Source organism: Colletotrichum spaethianum (assembly GCF_022836535.1).
Source record: "Colletotrichum spaethianum MAFF 239500 DNA, contig54, whole genome shotgun sequence".
Classification (NCBI taxonomy): domain Eukaryota; kingdom Fungi; phylum Ascomycota; class Sordariomycetes; order Glomerellales; family Glomerellaceae; genus Colletotrichum; species Colletotrichum spaethianum.
In genome coordinates, this window is record NW_026054824.1 from 159017 (window position 1) to 183752 (window position 24736).

General features: G+C 58.4%; 8 protein-coding genes across 8 annotated transcripts; 4 read left to right on the plus strand and 4 right to left on the minus strand.

The window, feature by feature from the left end:
• Positions 1–1434: 1434 nt before the first annotated feature.
• On the plus strand, positions 1435–2490 carry ColSpa_11973 (citrate/oxoglutarate carrier protein; the record flags this gene model as incomplete). The annotated part of the gene is made up of 3 exons (XM_049278185.1): positions 1435–1654; positions 1706–2378; positions 2436–2490. 3 exons carry the CDS (start codon positions 1435–1437, stop codon positions 2488–2490), a joined length of 948 nt encoding a protein of 315 aa, XP_049134142.1.
• A 525-nt stretch (positions 2491–3015) lies between these two features.
• On the minus strand, positions 3016–4683 carry ColSpa_11974 (transcription factor mlcR; the record flags this gene model as incomplete). Its single annotated transcript, XM_049278186.1, has 1 exon — positions 3016–4683. One exon carries the CDS (start codon positions 4681–4683, stop codon positions 3016–3018), a length of 1668 nt encoding a protein of 555 aa, XP_049134143.1.
• Positions 4684–5108: 425 nt separating this feature from the next.
• Positions 5109–5543, minus strand: ColSpa_11975 (uncharacterized protein; the record flags this gene model as incomplete). The annotated part of the gene is made up of 2 exons (XM_049278187.1): positions 5109–5426; positions 5487–5543. The coding sequence occupies 2 exons, from the start codon at positions 5541–5543 to the stop codon at positions 5109–5111; spliced, it is 375 nt and encodes a 124-aa protein (XP_049134144.1).
• A 2292-nt stretch (positions 5544–7835) lies between these two features.
• ColSpa_11976 (oxidoreductase vrtI) lies at positions 7836–9009 on the minus strand (the record flags this gene model as incomplete). The annotated part of the gene is made up of 3 exons (XM_049278188.1): positions 7836–8525; positions 8597–8663; positions 8717–9009. The coding sequence occupies 3 exons, from the start codon at positions 9007–9009 to the stop codon at positions 7836–7838; spliced, it is 1050 nt and encodes a 349-aa protein (XP_049134145.1).
• A 522-nt stretch (positions 9010–9531) lies between these two features.
• Positions 9532–11185, plus strand: ColSpa_11977 (MFS transporter prlG; the record flags this gene model as incomplete). Its single annotated transcript, XM_049278189.1, has 3 exons — positions 9532–9737; positions 9833–10862; positions 10931–11185. 3 exons carry the CDS (start codon positions 9532–9534, stop codon positions 11183–11185), a joined length of 1491 nt encoding a protein of 496 aa, XP_049134146.1.
• A 196-nt stretch (positions 11186–11381) lies between these two features.
• ColSpa_11978 (hybrid PKS-NRPS synthetase lepA) lies at positions 11382–20921 on the minus strand (the record flags this gene model as incomplete). Its single annotated transcript, XM_049278190.1, has 1 exon — positions 11382–20921. The coding sequence occupies one exon, from the start codon at positions 20919–20921 to the stop codon at positions 11382–11384; it is 9540 nt and encodes a 3179-aa protein (XP_049134147.1).
• A 755-nt stretch (positions 20922–21676) lies between these two features.
• On the plus strand, positions 21677–22783 carry ColSpa_11979 (trans-L-3-hydroxyproline dehydratase; the record flags this gene model as incomplete). Its single annotated transcript, XM_049278191.1, has 1 exon — positions 21677–22783. The coding sequence occupies one exon, from the start codon at positions 21677–21679 to the stop codon at positions 22781–22783; it is 1107 nt and encodes a 368-aa protein (XP_049134148.1).
• Positions 22784–23966: 1183 nt separating this feature from the next.
• On the plus strand, positions 23967–24732 carry ColSpa_11980 (uncharacterized protein; the record flags this gene model as incomplete). Its single annotated transcript, XM_049278192.1, has 2 exons — positions 23967–23991; positions 24239–24732. The coding sequence occupies 2 exons, from the start codon at positions 23967–23969 to the stop codon at positions 24730–24732; spliced, it is 519 nt and encodes a 172-aa protein (XP_049134149.1).
• Positions 24733–24736: the final 4 nt, after the last annotated feature.

A 24736-nucleotide genomic window follows, 5' to 3' on the forward strand; every position in this document is an offset into this window, starting at 1 on the left:
TAGAACGCTAGTATAGACTGTCTCCTTCCTGGCGCTTTATGCCTTTAAGAGGTAGTCCCAGACGCTGCCCCGCGCAGACCTTGGCCACTGTTAAGGCGAGCTACTGCATTACAAGGTTTGCCTGCCGCTTTAAGGCCATCAAGAATCAGGATGCCAACCATTCCTCCGTGCCAATCATTCGGGTCAGCCCAGTCCACATGAATGGTGTCCAGATTGCCGCTGTGCCGGCTTAGCTCCAAGCCGGGAATTCTATAACGCCGTGTTAGGTCACATATTAATCAGGTTGCTGTTGTTGTCGTTGTTGTATTTAACGCCATGGCGGCAAGAGCGCAGCCGCCCTTGCCGCAGACCTCCCGAGGGTTATGTGGTGTAAAAGGCCGTAGGCTACGAGCTAGTGTACAAACAATTATTGGTGCGTTGATGAATCAAGACTCAAAGGGCTAAGCATTGGTGTCGAAGGGCCTTTTGAAGCGCCAAGCCCCACTTTCCAGGTGCAGGTGCTGTCACCTGCCATTCTGTAGCAAGCATTGCCGTGTACAGCCTCAGCCATACATGGCGACCCTAGCGTCGGTTGTCTTTTCTAAGGGGTTCTTCGAATTTGCGGAGGGGAGAAGAGTGATGAGACGATCGAAGTCGACCAGTCGGTTGGAGATAGTGACTTGGGGCCCGGAAGTGCCGCTTAGACGGGGAATGAATTTCGGCCGTCTCCTTCGGGAGATTAGATGGAACCCCTGCTTTGTACACTACTACTCCGTAGTCCGTGTTGCAAGGAGACCCACTCTCTGATATCGCATCTGACAAAATCGCGTTGAGCAGCCAAGAAGGGCGGTGTTGGGAGGCTGGGCAGGGGGTTTCACCGGCTGGCTAATGCAATGTCAGGGACCAGCAGCGAACCATTGCAGGCAAACCAAGGCATGTTAGTAGTCTAACCTTGCCGGACCGACAGATTCACGTATGGCGATCTCATACCTGCTTACCGCTGATTCGGGATTCGCTTCGGTTTGATTAAAGGGGAAAAACGCACATCCTCTCAACTTTCCTTTTTCCAACCATTCTCCCACTAGTCTCATCTACTGAAACTCAATTGCACAGGCGCGGACGACACAACTTATTGCCAAAGACGCGACTGTATTCGGTTTACTCCATTTGGATGGCGGTCGAGAAGCTCTGTTCGGTTGCTGATGTGTTCATGTAAACAACGCGATAGCCTTCTTCGAGCCAACCGGGTATCCGCCCTTATCTGCCTTGGTAGCAATCCCATCCCCAACATCTTTGCCTCCTGCTCGATCTCAGCTTGTCCAGAGCAAATTCAGGTCTCTAGTTGGCTGACTGAAGCACCGCCACAACCACATCTCTAATCCCTTTTCATCTACGAAGAAGCATCCTCTTTCTTCCCTTAGTCAAAGCCTCTTTCTGCGCAACATCCGTCGAGTCATGTCCGCCGCTACCGTGCCCGTCCCGGCGCAGCCGCAGAAGCTGGAGAGGAAGCCTATCAAGTTCTCTAACCTGCTTCTCGGTGCTGGCCTCAACCTGTTCGAGGTCACCACCCTCGGCCAGCCCCTGGAGGTCATCAAGACCACCATGGCCGCCAATCGTGGTGACGGGTTCGCGACCGCCTTAGGCCGTATCTGGAGTCGTGGTGGTGTCCTGGGTTGTAAGTATCTTCTCTCCCACCTCACCACCTGCTAATCTAAAACCCACTCAGTCTACCAGGGTCTGATTCCGTGGGCCTGGATCGAGGCTTCGACCAAGGGCGCAGTGCTGCTATTCGTTGCCTCTGAGGCCGAGTACTATGCGCGTAGTGTGGGCGCCAGCGAGTTCGGCGGCGGCGTCATCGGTGGAGTGGTGGGCGGTGTGTCGCAGGCATACACGACCATGGGCTTCTGTACTTGCATGAAGACAGTCGAAATTACTAAGCACAAGATGACTGCGTCAGGGCAGAAGGCCCCTAGTATTTGGGTCACTTTTACAGATATCTTCCGATCTGAGGGTATCCGCGGTATCAATAAGGGTGTCCATGCCGTTGCCATCCGCCAAATGACCAACTGGGGAACGCGCTTCGGTCTCAGCCGCCTTGCAGAGCAGGGTATCCGTAAGGTTACTAACAAGGATAACGGCGAGAAGTTGAGCGCCTTGGAGAAAATCACGGCCTCGGCTTTGGGCGGCGGCCTATCGGCCTGGAACCAGCCGATTGAGGTCATCCGTGTCGAGATGCAGAGCAAGAAGGAAGACCCCAACCGTCCTAAGAAGATGACGGTGGGCAACACCTTTAAGTACATCTACCATACTAATGGCCTTAAGGGTCTTTACCGCGGTGTTACCCCGCGTATCGGCCTTAGTATGTGGCAGACGGTCTGTATGGTTGCTATGGGTGATATGTGAGTTTTGCTCCGGATAAACGGAGGGAATTAAGTTACTAACCTATGATATGATAGGGCCAAGACGTATATTGAAAAGCTAACCGGCGAGACGGTCACGGCAAAGCATTGAGCGGTGGCGTTTGGGACGCAAGGGGGAAAGGTTGATTTTGCTTTGCTGTTTTGGTACAATCTGCTTCCTGCTCTCTTTTTAACCAGATTTAGGTGAGAGGTCTATCTGGTTTTATTTTTTCTACGGGCGAGAAGGGTTCATATCAAAAGGGCCAACTCTAGGATCAACTGAGAACAAATATAGAGTATGTTAGTCGGTACGGTCATGCGTTTGACATGAAAAGTGTTTCTCGTACTTATCTTATCAGTATGTATAGGCTGCTAGGCTGTCTAGTGGCAGTTTTGTGTTGCTGGTTTTGTGTAGTGTCATGGTGAGCTTTCTAGTATGCATTTATGTCGACAGTCGTAGATTGATGTGCGGAGATTCCAAGGTTGTGCTGAGATCAAGAAGGGGATACTTGCTGCTGCCAGGACGTTGTTCTATTATTGGCGCGTCAAGTTTGGGCTAATTTTTCAAGATCTCCGGGCAGGCGTGTCTTAATCTTGCCACCTGGAAATGACATGGAAACCCAGAAACTACTTCTTATCACGCGCCCTGATACAAAAAGCCGACGTCATCCTCCCAAGGCAAGGCGTCCCAGGGATCCGAGCCATCGAGCGACGGGCCGCTGTCACCTAGCTGTTGTTCAACGCTAGACGTGGCTGAGCCATCGACATATACAACGCCGGACCCGATCGGCCCGCGCAGGCGCGCCTCGAGGACGGCACAGCATTCGGCGAGGGCGGTGCGCACCGTATCGGCGACGACAAGGGCGTGCTGGAGCAAGGTGCGGCGAGCACTGATGCAGGCGTGCATACAGGCGAAGAAGGCGGCGGCCTTGACGCTGGTCTCGCCGGCTCGCACGCGGCGGCGCGTCAGGCTCGTGGCGTGCTCGAGGGCATGGAGTAACTCGCGGCGCGACAGGGATGACGCGACCGGAGATGAGTCCTCGCGCAGCTGCTGCAAAACCTCGGCGCACACGATGAGGGATGCGGCCAGGAACGTATTATTGAACACGCTGCCGCCGAATAACTGCAGGTTGGCGAAGTCCTGCAGCGATAACCACGGCGCGGCGGCCGCGTTGGTTTCGGTGTCGGTGTGGGCGTTGTCGCCGTTGTAATCGTCGTCAGAGCCGTCGTCGCCAGCGCCAGTTTTGCGACGCCTTGTTGGTTCGCCGCCTTGGGACGAGGGAGGTGACAGCAGCAGCAGGGCGCACTCCTGGCACATAGTTCGCGAGAAGTGGTAAGCAACGTTACTGGTGGCCTTGTGCGCGAACTGGGCGTGCAGCAGCAGGAGGAAGCGCCTCGCCAGGAGGTCCTGTATCTTGATGTGGAACGCCCTGGGCCGCGGGCCGTTGGCAGTCGCCGGTGACAATAAGAATGAATCAATTAGCTTAGAGGTCTCGCGACAGGCCGCCGTGAGCTCAGCTCCCATGCGCAGGGCCGTGTCGTAGGAAAGCTCACCCTGGAACCGGCTCAGGAGCTCGGCTATGCGACGCCGGATGGGCAGGGACCTCAACAAGGCGCATTGAATAGAGCTCTGCGTAAATGTGCTTGTCGCGTGACCCATGGGCAGTGTCTCAGTTGAGTCGCTGATTTGGGAGTCGTTGAGATTGGAGGGAAACTCGCAATTCAGGGCCTCGGCCGGGATGACGGGGTGGGTACCGGAGTCCAGGCTGCACTGTACCGCCAGCTCGAGGATCGTGACCCACAGCCGTCGCCGGACCTCGGCCTCCAATGGGCTGACGGGCAGCTGGCTGGGCGCGATGTGCAGGCCCACGGCCATGGCGCTCTGCACAAGGGATGCCACGCTGATGCCGGCCAGGTCGCCACCGACGGCGTTGGTGTTGGTCAACAACGCGATGACCAGCAGGCATTGAGACTGCACGCGGCGGAGGCTCAGGTGTTTCTTCCGAAAGGGGGCCGCGAGACGCACTTGGCAGGCATGGATCCAGTGCGTTGCCTGGCAGCGCAGGGTGGCGGCGCCATCGGTAGCGACGGCATCTTGGTAAAAGCAGGTTCCGATGGCCATGACGAGAAGCAACTGTACAACGAGTGGCTCGCTGGCCGGCTGCGGGTTGCTCCAGTATCGAAGATAGTCGCGCCGGAAACAGGGAACATGCAGCACCCGGAATACCGACTCGAATGTTCGAAGGTACAACCGGACCAGCTCATCGCAAACCTCCCTCGGAGGCATGTACTCTCGGAGAAGCATGGGGGGCGATCGGGAGTCGGGCCCCTTGGATTTCACTTCTCGCGCCAGTGTCTTACATTTCTGCAGGAGCGGGTGACCCTCGCCCCGGAACAGAACACTGACGACGTCGTCGAACAATCCTTTCTGCTCGTACTTTGCCCCTCGACCAAGTCAGTCAAGAATCCAGGTCATTATATCAGATAAGTGTGCTGCTAAGGATTTTTGAAGCATACGACTTGAGACTTTCGTTGAAATATACCTTGCGTAGAATCGATATCCAATGTGTTGGTGCGTACAGCCGGGACTTTGAGAACAGCACCCTGCCCGGTTCTGCCGCCGAGAAGGACTCGGGGTACAAGGGGTGGGGTAGGAAAGCAGCCGATTGTCCGGCTTTCGTGTTTGCATTCGACAGGGCGGTTCCACTGTCGGGGACGAGCGTCACGGCACTAGCGTCTGCTCAACGGCTGGTCAAGCGCGCCGAGAACTTCGGTCTCGAACCAGTCGGGGCCACTCATGTCTACGGAGATGGCGCCTGGGACCGCCGATGCAACGTTCAAGTCTGTTGCAGAAAAGTTCTTTGGGTAGTCGGCATTGGCCAGCGACTCTGACGGCGGCCCTGAGCCGTAACATTGGTGCGTAGCTTGCGTGCTTGACGCCGACGAGCCTGAACAAGGCTGCGAGCTGGCGCTGTTGTAACTGTCGATTTGGGAGTCGCTACGGGCATAGTTCTGATAGTAGGTGCACTCCAAGTGAGCCTGGACACACTGGGCACAGGGTGCTTTGCGATCGCATGCAATCTTCCGCCGACGGCAACTTGTGCACACCACCGCCTGTCTCCGCCGCTTACGAAACGGTAAGTTTGGGCCCTGCCCGTCGGGCATGACTGTTTCGTCTCCGCGAAGGATAAAAACTGGAGAAAGAATAGTGGCACGGGCCGGTCTACCACAATGAGCTATACACTAGCACTGCACTACGGATACAAAGGATGAATTAACTGCGTATTTAAACAAATGTCGCACTTACCTACCTACCCACTTTAATATCTGATAAGCCTTCATCACTTGCCAGGTAGGCCGAGTGAGCGGGGTGAGCGCGACGGTATTGTGCTTGGAGCCTGAGTCAGAGGGGTTGATTGACAAGGCTTCGCCGCCCTTATGCTTTTGCATACAAGCCCAGCGTCCCGCTATAGTACTACTTCAGCTCTGACGTGATTGACAAATGAAGGGGCTAGAACGCGCCAGCTTGCACCAACAGGTGGCGCACGTCTTAGTGTTGGCTGCAACCGGTACGTACGGATAGGTGGAATCGACCTGTGGAAGTGGAGTAGGCGGTTGCGGTCGGCAGGGGTGGGGCGGGCCCCAAAAGTCCCGGATAATAAAAATGTCTTGGCTCGTATATCCAGCATACGGCCTCCGTATCTTTAGCGTGTTGTATTGAACCCATGCTAACGTCCTCTAAGTCATGCCTCAATGGCTACGTAACCGTCCTACTATGCCGCTGGGCCCCGCTGGGTCACCCGGCTCAAGCCTGAATCGAATTGGCAACGAGCAGAGCTTGCTAATCTATCTAATTGACCCGCCCGTCTTGGGTGTAACGGTCCAAGGCGAGTATATTTTCAACTGGCTATGGCGACTACTATGAGTATCCTCAGATGAGGATCAGAAGGGAAAACTACGCATCTCCACCTTGCCGTCGGTTTGATCAGGGTGATACCGCACTGGCCATCCGATGGTTGGCATCGTTGATTCTGTGGAGGGCCTAGCCGGGGTTGTGTGATCCTGGCCGCGATGTTTAGCGAGGCCTCCTACGGGCCCAGCCCGTTACACTGGGTCTATTGAATTGTCGACAGGGTCAAGGCCCTTGATTATTCACGGGGGTTGAGGGTCCTTAATGGACACCTTGTTCCCGCTTGTCGGGCGGATGTGAATCATCATCATCCTATTGGGCCCTTGATGAGCACCGTCTCTTCGTGCTGGGTTGGAGGCCCCAGGCCCCCGATTGGTCTGATTGGTCTGATTGGTCTGATTGGTCTCTTTGACGACGTACCTGGCCGCCGGTCCCGCATTGTTCTGGCTGGGGGAGACCGGAAGGCCCGCATATCCCATCGACTGCGGAATGGCTACAGTACATCCTGTGAGGGACGTAGGAGTCAGCCAAGCCTTATTTCGACCAACCAGATGGTCTGGTTTCTCGGTATCTCTCGCGTCGGTCCCTTGTGCGGGGTAGAGCCAATAAGGGCATACGGATACATGGTAATAGTAGGAAGGAATACATAGGGTAAATGACGTACCGTCATATATACCCTGCTGTGAGGGGAAAAGTGGATAAACAAGGGGGGACGATGTACTGTACAGTGGGGAACCAAAAGTCTGAGATCACCCACCGTGTTGTCACGGCGCTGGGCCGGAAGCGCGGCCTCAATCCTGGCATTGATCTCCTTCCATAAAGCGTTCTTGAACAAAAGTCGAGGCTTGCCGTCTGTGTTTGGGGTCACAGTCTTAAACGTTGTCTCGATCGCTTGATGGTCCGATCCGTGGTCTGTCTCGTGCACAGCGCATCTTGTCATCATCCTTGCTAGCTCCTCCGATGCGATTGATAGGTCAATCGTTGTTGCTGCTTGCTTTTGGGCCCACACAGCCACTGGCCGTCTCAGATCCATCACCCCCTCCCATGATGAGCGCTGTGTGCGGCCAATTTGGCCTCGATCCGTGTCAGAACCTCAGAATGATGATGTCTGCTCTTGCGGAAACTACGAGTTCGATACAGGGGGTCAGCGAAAAGGGCTTCCTCCTTATTCTCAACTCTCTGCAACTCTCGACAGTGTGACAGATGTAGAATGCAAGTGTTATTCTGTACATGGCAACTTGCTTTCTCCCCAGCCCCTATTGTTCTGCTGATGATCAACAGCCGGCGTGAGAAATTCGACTTGCGATGGTTTTTGAACAATGTTGAAGGTGGAGGTCACAGATTTGTTTATCATCTTGACATCCTGCCCGCCCTCGCCAAATTCTTTCAAGTTCTCGGTGGAGATACTCGTAGAGAAGATCAATACAAAAAGACGGACAGCTTTTGAATGAATGAGATACGACAATACGGTTCGAACCACCCAAGCATTGTCCCGATTGAAGCACTTGAACGTCTATCTAGTGTTACCACCCTAAATCATAATAAGATCAGGCAGTCATTCCTGCTTTCCAAAGCCCAACAAATCCGAGCCTACCAGTAGCCATCGGACTTTGCTTCTGCACCTCGTGGGGCGACCGGTAGTTGAGGAACTTCCTGTTGAGCCAATCGTGGGCATTCCATCTCTGACCCTCGAGGTCCTCGAATTCAACCTGGTTGTTAGCCCGGAGGAAGAAGATGATGGCGTAGCGCGAGCCGCGGGTCCAGCGGTCGAGATACGGCACCACACGATGCAGGCACGACTTGAGGCGGCCGGCCGTCAAGAACTTGACTGTGTCGCCAATGTTCACGATGGCATGCGCGCCTCTGGCTGGCGGCACGTACTGCCACTCCTCGCTATGTGGGTTGCAGACTTGCAGGCCCCATTCGGTGTTGAAGAGGATCGTCACGCTACCCGTGTCTGTATGCGCGAAGTGGCCGCTGCTCGTGTCCGCCGGCAGGTCTCCCTCGAAGGGGTAGTGTTGCATGACGGCGGTAGACGTGGACGGCTGATCCGCCCGGTGAAGATTCTCGAGCCGCGAAGCACCCGTCAGATCCAGGCTGGTCGATAGCCGGCTGAGAATCAAGGTCGCTATAGCGTGTGACTGCTCAATGAAGGTGCCGGCTAGGTCTCGGTGCATCTCGGCGCCACGAGGGAACCGTAAGTGAGTTCGTGGGAGGAGGATGGCGTCGGCTGGCAGCTGCAATACATGGACCAGCAATGTGAGTCTGGGTCAAACAAAAACCTGGAGCTTAGCAATCCAAGACGCACCCTGAGGCCCTCGCATCCATCTTTCTTGCCTTCCATATTACCGGTATCAAGACTTCGCGGCTTGTAACTGTGATACCTGTTTAGGCGAAAGCATAAACAGAATGGGTTGGGCATATATACCCGCAAATATTGAATGTTTCCCAAGCGTGGTTGGTATCCTGCATCTTCTCCTCCAATGGCTTGTTGAAATACTGGACGGCGAAGTCGTTTAGAAGGCTGGTTGTTGCTCTGTATGACTCGATCTCGTCAGAGCCCAGGTCAAGACAGAAAAATCCCCATTCTGAACAGGCGGAGAACAATCTAGATGCTTCCTCAGCGTCGTCGCTTAGCAACTTCTGGATGCTGATGACGCTCAGATTAGCTGTGTTGCCCTGGCTAGGGCCTTCGAAGCGAGCCGAATCCATCTTTGACATTATCACCGGTGAGGGCCAGAGCAACAAGAATGTACGGATTTGCCATCTGAAGGCGAGAGCATGGCCAATCGGCTTATATAGAAGATGTCGGGTGCCTTCCCTTTTTTGACACCTTTCTTTTTTTTCTTCTTCGGTATTAAGAGCTCAACTACCAAGGTACTAGGTAGCTAAAGACCGCTCTACTAGGAGCATGCTCCAGCTCCGTTTAGGAAGGTCAGGCTCCCGCTGCGGTCCCACTCTACGCTGGCCGGATATTACTGAGGATAAATCCGCGGAGATAAGTCGATAGCCCGGATTGATTCCCTACTTCTTCATATCACACATCGTCGGCAACTACCAAGGAGCCAAATTCACAAAACTTGGTACGAGGGTACCATCCGGCCAATCTTCAAGTGCTCTTCACGCGACAACGCCAGGCCAGTCCCACCAGAGTCTATTGCGACGGTACTTGTCGGTGGCTCTCGGGCGACTTGACGGTTAGTCGATTCGGTACGCATACACCCGTGGGACACCAGACCTACGATGTCCCGGAACGAAGCCAGAGCCACCGAATACGTCGCAGTTGAGAAGGGCCGGGAACGAGAGACGAATGGCGCAGAAGGAGAAGAACTACGGGATCCAAACATTGTCGACTTTGACGGCCCCAATGACCCAGATCACCCACTGAACTGGTCAACGACCAGGAAGACGACGACCATCGTCGTCGTGTCCCTGACCGCACTGCTCTCGTAAAGTTCCGGTTCAATCTTACTCCAGTGAATTGTCAATCGCCGAAGCGATTGGCACAAGTCGTCAGAGCTAATGCATTTCTGCCCTTTGCTAGGCCCATAGGCTCGACCATCAGCGCGGCGGCGGCGGCCGACATTATGCACCACTTCGGCACGACAGACGAGACGTTGGGGGCCCTCATGACCACGATCTACCTGCTTGGATACGCCTTCGGCCCCCTCGCCATCGCGCCTCTGTCGGAGCTGTACGGACGCGCCATCGTGTTCCGCTCCTGTACTCTCCTCTTCACCGTCTTCAACATCGCGTGCGCGGTGGCGAACAGCTTCGGCTCCCTGGTGGTGTACCGCCTGCTGGCCGGCATCGCGGGGTCGTGCGCGGGCACGCTGGGCGCCAGCTCTATTGCCGATATGATTGCGCGCGAGAAGCGCGGGCGCGTCATGTCCGCGTACATCATGGGCCCGACCCTGGGGCCAACCATCGGACCCATCATCGGCGGCAATCTGACGGCGGCCGCGGGCTGGCGGTGGGATTTTTGGCTCATGGCTATTGCCTCGAGCGTCATGGCCGTCTTCGTCATCCTCTTCTTACACGAGTCGTATCCGTACGTTATCCTGAAGAGGAAGACGGCCAGGCTGCGCAAGAGCACTGGGAACCAAGACCTGCGGTCGGCCTTGGACACAAGCAAGACCCCCAGCCAGCTGTTCAAATTCGCTATCCTACGCCCTCCGAAGATGCTAGTCTCCCCCATCATTTTCTTGATGTCGGCATACGCCGCCACCGCCTTTAGTTACGCCTACCTCTGCTTCACGACTTTCCCCCGCATTTTCCAAGACCAATATGGCTTCGGCAGTGGAGCGTCCGGACTGACCAGCATTGGACTTGGAGTTGGGTTTATCGTGGGCCTTCTATTTGTCGGGGCCGTCTCCGATCCCTGGTCTGCCTACCTCACAAAGAAGAACGATGGCGTGACCAAGCCCGAGTTTCGACTGCCCACGTTGATTGTCGGTGCCGTGTTCGTCCCTGTCGGCCTTTTCTGGTACGGCTGGTCGGCCGAGTACAAGGCCCATTGGATTGTGCCCATCATGGGAACCGCTCTGCTCGGCATCGGCATCGTAACTGCATATGTGAGTTTGTGTTTCCCTGGACCAGCACACTCTTGAAGCAAAGCTAATGAACGCCCTCACCCGTACAGACAACCAGCGCTACATATCTCATCGACGCATACACGGTTTACTCCGCGTCGGTCATGGCCGCAAGTGCCATCCTCCGCTGTCTCTTCGGTGCCCTGCTGCCTCTGGCTGGTAGCGCCATGTTCGACGCCCTGGGAGTAGGCTGGGGCAACTCGGTCCTTGGCTTCATATCCCTCGCCTTTCTCCCCCTCCCGTTCATCCTTTTCTTTTACGGTGAAAGAATTCGCGAGTCAAAACTTTTCAAAATGGAGTTTTAGAATGCTTAGATCGGGCTACCTTTCGATTCTGCATGAGAATTCCAGCTATCCCAAACTTCTCAACAAGATATGGAAATAGAAACACACTTTTAATGCTTATGGTGTACTGAGATAACATGCTTGAGAGGCTGCCACTTGACTGCCACATCGTCCACGGCGCTCAAAAAGCTTGGCCTCCCGGGGGGCGCCAACCGACCTAAGTTTCGCATCGGCCCTTGTCGAGTGAGGTGCCCTCCAGAGCCTCGATCGCCGGCCCAGATAAGACGTAGTCCGAGAGTGTCCGCGAGGCGTCCGAAGCCAAGGCGTCGAGCAGATGGACATACGCGCCCACCAGGACGTCGGTGGCATCCCAGCTGTAGATGTAGCTCTTGCACGTGACGGTCACAGAATACGAGCCGGCCGCGGACTCGAAGAGGCCGAAACTTAGATCGTAGCGGTTGTTCTGGACGTCGCTGTAGCTGTCCACCGCCAGCCGGCAGTCGTCACCCAGGGCCACGTCTGCCATGGCGCCGACGCGGTAGTTAAAGGCGGTTTGGCACAGCGGGCTGACGGAGGTGTCGTCACGCGGCACGTTGAGGCGGTCTAGGATCACGTCGAACGGGACGTGGCCGTGACGGCGCGCCTCGAGCTCGTGCATCGCCGTGTTCCGGACCATTTCGGCAAAGGATGACGCCGCCGGCCTTCGCTCGTCGTCAAGGAGGCGGAAGCGCAGAGGCAGCACGTTGACGAAGTAGCCGACGACATCGGCGAGGCTGCCGCTGCCGTCGTCCGGCCGGTTCGCGTCGAAGACGCCGATGCAGATCTCAGCGAGGTCGGGTAGCAGCTTCGAGAAGAGGGCCTGCGCGGTGGCGAGGTAGAAGTGGAACGGCGTCGCGCGCAGGGCCCTGCTGGCGTCCTTGATCTTGGCTACGAGATGGCTGTCGATGTTCCGGAGGCACTTGTGAACCTCGTAGCGGCGTAGCGGCTTGCGATGTGTGGCGGAAGCAAGAGGCAGGAAGGGTAGCGGCTCGGGCAGCTCGGTGTACAGTCTTTCCCAGTATGAGATGGCCTCTCGCATGGCGCCGCTGCCCGACATGGACTCGACAGCCCGCCTCTGCTCGGCCGCCGCGTCTATGCACAGCTTGGTCTGTCGGCTCAGCGTCTGCGCGGAATACGCCCGTCCCAGATCGCGTAGGAAGACGGACCAGCTGACGCCGTCCATGAAGATGAGGGGGTAGCTGAAGATGATTGCGTACGCATCCTCGTCCTCAACGTGAACCAAGACGGCGCCGAACGTCTCCCCGTAGGCGAGATCCCACGCGCGGTTCTTCAGAGCGCTGAACTCTCGGGCGATGACGCCGTCGTCGCGCGTAGCCGCGTGGACTTGCTTCAAGAGTAATGTCGAGGACGGCGGCTGACGCAGGAGTGCCTGGGTCGGTTCGCCCGTCTCGTCGTCTGGGTAGATACATGTCCGCAGCGATGGGTGATGTACGACGACTTTGGCGAACGCCTCGCGTAGCTTTGGGACGTCGAGCGGGCCCGTGATAGAGTAGCAGACGGCGATGTTGCTGGCCCCCGGGTCGTCTAGAGCCTCCCCAAGAGACCAAAGCCTGGATTGCAGATAGGACAGCCTCTCGACTCTGGATGTATTTCTCAATCGCTTCTGGGGCTGAGAAGACTGCGTCTGAATAACAGTATCGGAATTTGCGTCGCTATCGGCCTTAGTCTCGCTCTTGCTCAAAGACGCTTTTGTCTTCAGGTCTTCATGGCCGCTTGGCAAATCGATAGATACACGCGCTGACGTTTTTGGGCTGCTTGTCAGGGGCGGGGTTACGATCGATGGCGCCGAGCTTTGTGACGAGGCCACCGGGTCATCGAGGTCGTCCGATCTGATGGTTAGATTGGTATCCGCGCCATCGCTCACGTCCGAGCCGTTGGCGCCGCGGAGGGCGAGGTACGTGGCCGCCGTGTCGGCACAGATTTCGTAGATCGTTTCTCCCCCGAGGAAGCGGAGGACGGGGACGTCGACCGAAATCTCCCTCAGAAACCATGTACGCGTCTCCACCGCCAGCAAGGAGTCGAAGCCGAGGTCGAGCAGCGGTGCGTGCACGTTGATAGACCCGGCGTCGAGCTGCAGCAGGGTCTCGAGCTTGGCTGAGAATGCATCTTGCAGCATGGCCTCGGCTGCCTCCGCTGACGAGGTGCTGTCTATTCTCTGACTGAGTGGCAAAGCTTTGTCGTCATTGACTCCCACCCCACAGGAGCCGGCCGCTTGCTTGTCTTCGTCGGGCGGTGGCAGGACGAAGTGCGACAGCCGGTGGTCGCTGACCCACGACGGCCTCACGAGGTCAGCGTCGCCCGGGCGATCCGGGAATGGCTCCAGGCCCATGCAGATATCGGCGGGTAACCCGGAGTCGGGACGGCTGGCGAGGACGGCCTCGGTGAACAGCTGATGCGCGTCTGATTCCGAGATCGGCATGAAGAACTGCTTGCGGAGGTGGTCCAGTAGCTGGCGACCCTGGCGCGTGACGTAGCCGGCGTCGGCCACGACGCCCACATGCATGACCGAGGCCGGCAGGCCCCTTGCGCGCCGGTTCGCAGCCAGCCCGGCCATGAACATGTTGGCCGCGTGGTAATTGGACTGGCCGGCGTTGCCGGCAACGGTGGCCAGCGATGAGAACAGCACAAAGTAATCCAGCTCATCGCCGAAGAGCTCGTCCAAGTGCCGCGACCCGTCCACCTTGGGCCGCAACGTGTCGTTGAAGCTCTCGACGTCCATGTTCAGGAACAGCTTGTCACGCAGGACAAGCGCCCCGTTGGCGACGCCGCCGACGGCCGGCATACCGTCGCTCCGCATCTGCTCGAGGGTCGCGCGGATGTCGTCTTTGTTGGTGACGTCCATCGCATACACGCCAACGTTGATCCCTTGTCTCTGCATCGTCGTAAGCCACTCGGGGTTCACCTCACCGCCGCGGCTAGTTATTGCGATATGGCGGGCGCCGTTCCGCGCCATGAAGCCGCAGATGGATTGTCCGAGATCACCATTCAGGCCCACCATAAGGTGCGTCTTTGAAGATGAGAATATCCCTGTCGTGTTCAAGGCCTTCACCTGAACAGTGACCTTGTCACTGCTGTTCCCATACCTGACATGCCAGTCGACGATGGCGGGATATGCTACGGAAGACGATGGGCGTCCCAGAAGGGCGTCTCTGGGGATCACGTGCACCTCATGGTACGCGTCACCAGCGGCTTCGCTGTCGACAAGGCTGAGGGCGTCAGCGTACCCATAGCCCAGCGCCTCGCTGTCCGTCTCGAGGAACGCCGGCTCGAAGCGGATGACTACGCAGTCCGCAGGCAGGCATGGCCGCAAATCCCGCTTGATGCCGGCTCCCTGCACCGAAAAGTCGATCATGGCAGCGACGTCGTCTGGGAGCGTCTGTCGAACCGACGAGTCGAGTGCGTGGGCATTGATCGAGATCCAGCCTTCCGGCAGGGCCTTTTCCGGCAATGAAGAGGACATACAATAGACCCGGCGACCTCTCCACAACCGGCAGCCCGCAATAGCTCGGACCAAGGTCTCGGCTGGCTCATGGAGCAGGATAGGCCCGCGCCGGGGCACGCGCGGAACGAGACTGCGTGCCACAAGCTGTCCAGCAAGCGCCTCAAGCAACTTGCTGGCTCGGTGGTGAGTCGAAGTCGCGCATGGTGAATCGCCAGAAGGTAAGGGAATTGTGCCGTCGACATCGACAAGTGCGACAGACGCATTTGACCGAGTCACGGCAAAGGCGCTTCTCCTGCCAGGTGTGGTCGAACCGGCGGCGATGGAGCCATAACATAGGAAGTGGCGGTGTTCCGGGTGAAGGAGTGGCACAGATAGCTGTACGTCCATCAAAAGTAGTCCGGCCGAGCTGGAAGTGCGAGCCCTCGTTAGGCAGCGTGATACAGTGTGTTCGAGCCCAGTTAGCGACAAGATGCCGTCGGAGCACTCGACCTCAAAATCCCAGTCTACCTCTGCTTCCCACGCATCGATCTGTTTGGTGACTATGCGCCGCGCGGCATTGTATCGATCGTTTTTTGCCCCGTCGGGGACAAGGCGCGGGATCAGCAACGAGCCGGCGTCGGAGGCGAGCTCGGTTTCGGTCGACCACAGCATGGGCTGGCGATTCGGGGCGTCGATAAACTCTGGCTGGCCAGCCAGTGCGAGACGGATGAAAGCCTCGGCAATAACAGAGGTGTCGGCGTCATCAGGCGCCAGACGGATGTCCAGAAGCTGCAAGTTGATATCGCGCTGCTCGGCCCGCACAGCCCGCGCGATGCCGGCGAACATATTGGCCTGCGGGTTAGAGCCTCTGCAGCCCGCCGTCACCCACAGAACCGACCGGGCCCTCTGCAGAAAGGCTTGGAGGCGTTGTAGCCTCGCTGCCGTTACCAAGTTGTCGGGGCCGAACAGGGGTTGATCGAGCTCGATGAGGCTGATTGCCGACACACGCTCGTGCGGGCTCACGACGAGCTTGTCAACGCTGGACACTGTCTCGATGGTCGTGCTGGCCCACGGAGCGAGGGCGCTTCTCAAGTCTTGCGCCAGCCGGGCCACGACGGGCGTGTCACCTCCGATGATGAGCAGCTTGGCGACGTCGGGTAGGGCCGGGAGCGTGGCCAGGTGCGATAGCGGACTGCGCAGCAGGTCGACGCGGTCGTCGACTGCCTGCGTCACCAGCATGGACAGATAGTGGTTCTTGAGCACGGGGCTGTCCGACGTGGCGTGGTCGACCCCCGAGAAGCCGGTCCGCCGAAGTAGGTCGTCCCACTGCGCCGTCGGGATGCCGGGGGCCCACTTTCGGCCCTCGTCGCCGATCTGGGGGCCGAGCCACCAGCCCGACAGGACGCCCAGGATGAAGCCCAGACGCAGCAGATCGCCCGTGATCTCCATCATGACCAAGTACCCGCCCGGCTTTAGGAGACGGCGCACCTGGCGCATCGTGTCTTGCAAGTGCTGCGTCGCGTGCAGGACATTAGCCGCCACAATCACGTCGTAGGCGCCTTCGGAGAAACCCTGCGACATGACGTCCTTTTCGATATCCAGCACCTGGAACGTCATGCTGTGCCGCCGGACATGGTCCGAGAACCTGTCGGCCGCCCGCTCGAAGAAGCCCGGCGACACGTCTGTAAAGGTATAGTGGCCGTAGGCATTGCCGACGGTCCGCAGCACCTTCCGCGTCGTGCCCCCGGTGCCCGCGCCGACTTCGAGGATGTTGGCCCGCGGGTAGCGATGGACAATCTGGCCGACGGCGCGAGCGATGTGGTCGTTCATCGGGCCGAGTCCGTGGCCGTCGACGTAGAAGCGCGTGAGCATGTTGTCCTCCATCATGATCTCCAGCGGCTGCTTCTCGCCGCGTATGATGGACACCAGGTTCTCGCCCACCGCTCGCATTAGCTCTATGTCGATGTGGTCCTTGAGCCTATCTGCGTGCTGCCACACGGCCTCTTTCGTATCGTCTAGCCACTCGCTCTTGACCGTCGGTTGGTGTCCTTCGCGGACCAAGTCGATCCAGTGCTGCGCCGACTGCACGAACATGCGGTGGTGCCATGTCGCCGCCGTGACCTCGTAGGGCGACAGTTCCTCCAGCAGCGTGCGATAGTAGAACAGCGCCGTCCGGCCCATGGCATCGACGAGATGACCGTGGTCACCGTCGCCTTGCTCGGATGCTCCTTTGTCGAGCACGCTCCTGTCAATGCCCGTCGATATGTCGCTATCCCACTTGACGTGGGAGAAAAGCACGCAGTCGCCATCGGCAGAGCTTGCCTGATTAGCCATGGTTCGCATCGTCACGCCCTCGATCTGCACGGCGACACGGCCCGAGTCGCCAAATACAACCTGCACATCACCCTCAAATCCCTTGGGCGACGACGCCGTCACCTGGGCCGAGATGCTAGCAGCAATGCGGGTGCGGCCGGCTAGTGGGGATTGTGATGACGAAGGAAAAGGAAAAGACGAAGAAGTAGAATTTGATAAAGATGATGCCGGTGTAGCACACGCACTGGGACAGTCACGCACCGCGATGCTCGCACGGCGGATGGCAACAGGAAGATAAGGCGTCCACATCTGCTCTGTGGCAGGCGATGCAAAGGCGGCGAACAAGGCGTGAAGCGCAACGTCTAGGACGGCCGGGTGGACTGAGGATGCCTCAGAGCTGTTGCCGATGTCCATGTCGCCGTCCGCCTCATCCCACGACGCCGACGTGGAGGCGTACCTAAGCGACCGCTGCGCCGACTTGGTCCCGCGGAAGAGCCCGCTAAAGGCCAACCCGACCTTCTTCAGGGACGAGTAGAAGAGGTCGACGTCGACGGGGCCGAGGTTGGGCGGCGGTTGGCTCGGCGACGGCAGCAGCGCTTCTTCTCGGTTCGCATCGTCCTCGCCCTCGCCCTCGCCCTCGCCCAGGTGTACCTCGACACGGCCGCTGCAGGTCACGTCTGGCGCCGCGTCCGAGTCCGACTGTGCGGCCGAGAAGGAAAACTCGGCCGAGAGCAGATGCTGTCCCTTGCGAACAAGACGCAGGTCGGTCGTAAAGTCGCAAGAGGAGTTTTCTCGCAGGACGACGGCCCTGTGCAGCACGACATCGCACAAGTCGACCAGCGTGACGGGTGACGCGCCTGCGAGCGCCGTGGCGGCTGCGATGATGGCCGAGAGGTAGGACGTGCCGGGAAGCACAACCTGTCCCTGGAATACGTGGCCTTTGACCCAGGGCATCTCGTCCAGGCGCAGCACGTTGCGCCAGCGCAGTTGGCTTGGCGTGTTGTCGGGCGCTCTGCGGCCCAGCAGGCCGTGAGAAGGCCGGTCGGCCAGGCGGAAGTTGCGCGAGAGCCGAGACTCTCGCCAGTGCACCTTGGCGTGGTCCCAGCGGTAGGCCGGCAGGCCCTTGGCCAGCCGGGGAGGTCTGGTTTCGGCTTCGGCGCCTTCACAGCCCGCATTAAAGGCCCAGCAATAGCCACTAAAGTCGACCGGAGCCGCAGATCCGAGGTGTTCCCAGAGATAGCCGAGTCCGCCGGAGAAAGCCTCGACCTCGTCGTGGCCGCGCTGCATGACGCCGACGTACGGCAGGGGGGCGCCCAAAGATGCTTTGAAGATCTGTGTGGCGGGGCTTTTCAGCGCAGAGTGCGGTCCGACTTCGAGGACGGCGTCAAAGGGCCCGGCACGCCACAGGGCGCACTCGACCGCGGGACCGAAGAGCACCGGGTTGGTGAGGTTGTCGACCCAGTACTGGTCTCGCACTGCTTCCAAGCCGCTGCCTTCGTCGCCGTCGTCGTCGTCCTCGGCGAGAACCGAGTCTACATCGCCACGCACGCTCGACACCCATACGCAGCCGTCGGCGGGCTGCTGGACCTGGATCTCGCACGACCGCAACGAGGCGAGGTACGCGGGTGCGCAGGGCTGCATGTGGCGCGAGTGGTACGCCATGTCGACCTTGAGCTTCCTGGCGAACGTACCCTCGGCTGTCAGGTGCGCCTCGACCTGGTCGATGACGTCGACGTCTCCGGAGAGCGTGACACTGGTGGGAGAGTTGTCAGCCGCGACACTGATGCGCCCGTCGTACTCGGGTCTGGCACAGAGCCCGCATGCATCGTCCCAGGACAGGCTGGCAGCTAGCATGCCGCCGCCGCCGCTGCCGCTGCCGGCCAGCCTGGTGTGCAGACCGCGGTAGTAGGCGATGCGGATGGCGTCGCTGGCACGCGGCAGGATGCCGGCGGCGTACGCGGCGGCGATCTCGCCAGACGAGTGGCCGACCACGGCCCGGAAACGGACCCCGCTGGCTCGCAGCAGGTCAACGAGGCCGATCTGGACGGCGGTGCAGAGAGGCTGTGAGAGGGCAGCCTCTGCGACGCGCGATTCTGCCGCGTCGGCGATGAGTTCCTCCGTCAAAGACCATTTTGGCGCGTCTGCGCCTAGCGCGGCGAGCGACTTCTCGCATCGCTCGATGGACTCGCGGAAGAGCCGGCAGTGGAGAATGAGGTTGCGGCCCATTGATGCCCACTGCGCGCCTTGGCCCGTGAAGATGCCCAGCAGGGCGGGGGCTTCGTCCGGGCCGTGGTCACCGGGCCGAGAGGGCCGAGGCGGGGCCTCATTCTGATTCTCCAGAGCAGTGGCTGTGTCCGCAACGAATGCGTCCATGTAGGAAAGCAGCTTCTGACGGGTGGCGCCTGAGAAGGCGGCACGGCTGTTGTTAAAGTGAGTACGCCGGGACTGCAAAGTCCAGGCCAGGTCGCCGAGGTCAAGCACTTTGTTGCTCCGCACCTCCTCGGCGTGGGCTTGCACCACCCGCACCAAGCAGTCTCGCGAGTGGGCAGAGAAAACCAGCGGTCCGACAAAGCGCTCGTCGTCAGAATGCTCCTCGCGAGTAAACTGCTGCTGCTCGCCGTCTACGTAGCTTTCGAGAATGACATGGGCATTGGTGCCGCCGAAGCCGAAACTGTTGACACTTACACGCAGAGGCGAACCTGACTTCGTCTCTGGCCACGGCCGCGCCTGGCCGGTGGGGATCTCCAGACGTTCGTAGAAGGGATTAATGGCCGGGTTGAGCTCGGAAAACAGCATGTTGGGCGGAACCGTCCGGTTCTGGATGGCAAGCGATGCCTTCAGCACACCCGCCAGCCCGGCGCAACCCTCGAGATGGCCGACGACTGTCTTGATCGAGCCCACCAAAAGCTTGCCAGGAGGCACTTCCGAGTTGTCGCCGTCGTCGTCGCTATCTCGGGTCGGGAAGAATGCGTCTCGGATCGCCTGCGCTTCAACAGGGTCTCCGGCCTGGGTGCCCGTTCCGTGGGCTTCGAAAAATTGGCAGCGGTCGCGCCGGGCGTCCAGGCCAGCATCTCGGTATGCTTGCCCGATCAGGGCTGTCTGGGCGGCGGCGCTTGGCACCGTTATGGCGCCCTTGCCGCGCCCGTCCGAGTTCACGGCCGTGCCCCGGATGACACACTCGATGTGGTTGCCATCGCGGACCGCGTCGCCAAGTCGCTGCAGCACAATGGCCGCGAAGCCCTCGCCTCGGGCATACCCATTCGCGCCCTTGTCCCACATGCGGGAACGCGAGTCTGGCGAGAGCATGTGCAACTTGGACTCGGCCACGTACATGGTCGGATCGAGAATGAGATTGACTCCTGCTACAATGGCCATGTCGCTCTCGCCGCTCCTCAGGCTCTGAACGGCCTGATGCAGCGCCACCAGGGAGCTGGAACAAGCCGTGTCGATTGTCATCGACGCTGCCCTGGCGTCCAGAAAATACGAGATGCGGTTAGATAGAATACTTCGGTGTGTGCCGGTGGCGTGCTGCGCTGGCAACGTATCGAGGTCCCGGGCCTGGACGTCAGCAAAATCGCCATTCATCAGCCCGGCCCACACCGAGGTGAGTGATCCCTGCAGCTGATCGAGGGGCAAACCGGCCGACTCCAAGGCCTCGTAGACCGTTTCCAGAAGAATACGTTGCTGTGGATCCATGGCCGCCGCCTCGGCAGGGCTGATGCGGAAGAAAGAGGCGTCAAACAGGCGGATGTCTTCCGACAGCAGATAGCCCTTGTTCTGGACGTCAGTGCTGCCGTGATGCTCGCCATTCTGATGGTAAAAGCTCTGCAGATTCAGCCTGTCCTTTGAGAATGTACATAGGACGTCTCTCGGCTGCCTCAGCAACTCCCACAATTTCGCTGGGGAGTCTGCCTTGCCTGGAAAACGGCATGCAGACCCAATGATGCCCACCGGTCCTGCCATATTGGTGCTTGTACTAAAAATGGGGTGAATGTTTGGCGGATGGGGAAAAAATAAAATCGTTAAAGTGGCCAAGCATTCAGTGAAATTAAGGTTTTTAACTCTTGAGTACGTATTAAGGGCAACTTTCTCAATGGGAATCTCTTGATAATTTGAATCAAAATTCCACGTTGATACATGATGACCCATTTCTGCCCCGTCTCACGTTATCTCCGTCCTCACTATGTACTTGCGCTCTTGGCTAGCATAAACACATATCAACCAAGTCGCCAATTTATGCCCAGTCCCACACGAAATAGGAAGTCCGGTAATTCTGCAACACTAGTTACTGGTCGCAAATTATCTTTGGCCGATTGTCAAATACACAATCTCCGTTTCGTCCCCGCTCCGTACCCCGCTCCGGGCTCCGGTCCGGGCTCCGCCCCGTACCGCCCTTGATCTGGAGGATTAATCATACAGAATCCTTTCATTATATTCTCTCGGGGAATAAATTCTGGAACGGAGATTGGAACAGAGACCTTTCCGCATGCTAAGACAGGGTGTTTTTTTCTTTTCTTTCTTGACTAACAGCGACGCACAAAGAACTTGAGCAAACCACTCCATTTAAGCGTCCCATCTGGTGTTTGGCCTCAACTTCTTCTGCCTTACACCCAGCTACTCAATGCAGCTTGAAGGATTGCCAGGCTGAACCCCAACACTACTTACCCAATCATCACTATTCAGAAATCAAGTTCAGGCTCAGGCCCGGCTTCTTCGATATGACGGAGACGGCGTCATTGCCAACCACCCAGAAAGCTCTCAAAGTCCACGGGCCGGGTGATTTGCGCCTTCAACACGACTGCCTCGTGCCGATCTTGCAAGACGACGAGATCCTCGTGCGGGTGAGATGCGTAGCCATCAACCCGGTCGACGCAAAGGTGCTCGACATGGGCCCTATCGTCGGCGCCACCCTGGGATGCGAGTTCTCGGGCGATGTGGCACGGGTGGGCTCGTTGGTCGAGAACAAGCGGGTGGTGGTGGGAGCCGCCGTGTTTGGCTGCGTGTACGGCAACCACCCGGGGCAGCCGGATAACGGCGCCTTCGCCGAGTTCGTTGCGGTGGCCGGGGACCTCGTCTACCTGCTGCCCCGCCACATGACTTATCAGGAGGGTGCCACCCTGGGAGTATCCTTACCGACCGTGGGCATGTCGACTTACTACCCTTGGAAGTTCCCGCCGCCGCCGCTGCCGCTGTCGTCTTCGACTCCGGACACTGACGCTGACGCTGATGCCCAGTACGTGCTCGTGTACGGCGGCAGCACGGCAATGGGTGCCGCGGCGCTGCAGCTGCTCCGCATGTCGGGGCTGCTTCCGGTGTGCACCTGTTCCCCGCACAACTTCGCCATGGTGAAGGCTCTGGGTGCCGTCGAGGCGTTCGACTATCACGAGCCCACCTGCGGAGATAGCATCCGCGAGTACACGGCTGGCACGCTTGCCTACGCGCTCGACTGCATCACCGACTTGGCGTCAATGAGGATCTGCTACACGGCCTTGGGGGGCGGCGGCGGCCGATACATGGGGCTGGACCCCCTGCCTCTCCGCGCCCACACGCGCCGCGACGTCAAGCCCGAATGGACCCTCACCTTCACCATGTTCAACAAGCCGCTCGATCTGGGCAGGCCCTTCTCGCGTCCGGCAAGGCCCAAGGACAGAGCCTTCGCCAAGGGCTGGTTTGGAGCCACGCAGCCGCTGATCGACACACCTGGCCGGGTTCGACCTCACCCCCTTGACCTGAGTTCTGGCGGGTTGCAAGACGTGATCAAAGGTCTGGATCGTATGCGCAGGGGTGACGTGAGCGGGGTCAAGCTGGTCTACTCACTGATGTGAGTAATGTGTGTGTGTGTGGGGGGGGGGGGGGGGGGGGCACGATGACAAGGTTGCGTTTTCCATACACAAGTCCCTATCTTGATGGATGGGTTATGAAACCTCCCCAACATACATAGGTCCCTATACAGAACCTTGGCCAGCACGACAACCTGCGTCAGCTGTTGGTGCAGGTCGGCGCGTTTTAACTGCTTCATTTGTCAATCACATCAGAGCTGCTCCTGAAGCATAGAACTCTTTTAGCTGCTGAGGTAGTACTATGAGCGGGACGCACGGGGTTCCAAGTTGTATAAAAAGTACGTGAGCGGCGCAGCGACATCAACCCCTCTAAGACGGGTTCTGAGGGCGATAACGTCGCGTTCGCATCGCTTAATCAGTTCGCCCAGCCAGCAATAAAGGCTGATCAAATAGTAAGGTATGTAGGTATGTAGGTCAGTATTTATTATGTTTCTCGGAATCTTTTTATTTCATCGTCTGAAGTGCAGCGCGAGAGGTCCTTCTTGTTGACGGACCGGCCCTTACCACCTTAACCGTCGGGGCAAGATTGTATGCGATCGCAAAGCACCCTGTGCCCAATGTGTCCAGGCTCACTTGGAGTGCACCTACTACCGCAACTATGCCTTCAGCGACTTCCAAATCAACAGTCACAACAGCACCAACCCGCAGCCTTGTCCAAGCTCGTCGGCGTCAAGCACACAAGCCACACACCAAACTTACGGCTTGGGACCGCCACCGCCGTCGTCAAAGTCGTTATTAGCCCACGTCGACTACCAGAAGCACTTCTCTGTTGCTGACTAAAACATTGCATCAGCGGTCCCAACCGCCGTCTCTATGGACATAAGTGCCCTAAGCTGGTTTGAGACGGAGGTTCTTGGTGCATTTGACTAGTCGTTAGGCACAGCTATAGACACTAGGGCGATAACGCTCTTCCCTAATACTATATCTAGCTTGTTGCATAGCAGCCTAAAAGCATAGCAGCTAGGCCACCTAAGGAAAACCTTTACGCAGAGCTCTATCTAGCACGCCTTATTAAGATTGCTGCCTGTCTAGCTTTACATTGCAAAGGTCCTAAGCTAGTTCTAAGGTAAGCCTTCTTATGATACGGCCCTGTACATAGGAGCTAAGCTTACGGCGGCCTGCCATAAGACCTCTAAGCTAATTAATTTATTCTTGTTGTTGCTGCTAAATGCCGACGGCCTGCAGCCTAGATCGTTCTACATCAAGATACAGGACCTTCTGACAAGGCGATACCTCCTGCTGCTGTATAACCAGTTTGTGCACAAGGCCACTAGCAACATTGCCTACTACTTCTTGCAAACCGTGTGCAAGGAGTGCTCCCTGCTTCTGCTGCTCTTACCTCCGTTGTTGCCTAAATCAGTGGCGGCGAGCCGGCCAGGAGTAGTAGTCGCGAAAACAGTGCCTCTGCCACTGCTGACGATGATACTGACACCGACACAGACGCAGGCGCGGCGGCGGCGGCGGCGTGGTCTTCACTGCAGGACTTTTCAAGCCTGCAGTTATTCAGCGGCGGCGCCGTGTCTAAGAACACATTACTGGTTGCATCCCTCACCGTGTGCGCCGAGGTGCTGCAGCAGCTGCGCGAGGACTCGTCGCCGGCGGCCTCGTCGTCGTTGTGGCGGCGCGAGCTGCTGCAGGCCCTCAAGCAAACCACGAACCTGGCGCGGCGCCGCGTGCGAGCGGGCGAGACGAGCGTCAAGGTCGCCGTCTTCTCCGCCTGCATGCACGCGTGCATTAGTGTTCGCCGCACCCCGCAGCAGCAGCAGCAGCAGCAGGGGCTAGGGCAGCGGCAGGAGGCCGTTGTTATCGCCGACACGGTCCGCGTCGTGCTCGCGGAATGCTGTGCCGTCCTCGAGAGGCGCCTGCGGGCATTGCGCGGGCCAATCGGGGCCGCCTCCAGCATCGAGCGACAGCTGAGAGACAGCGGCCCGTAGCTCG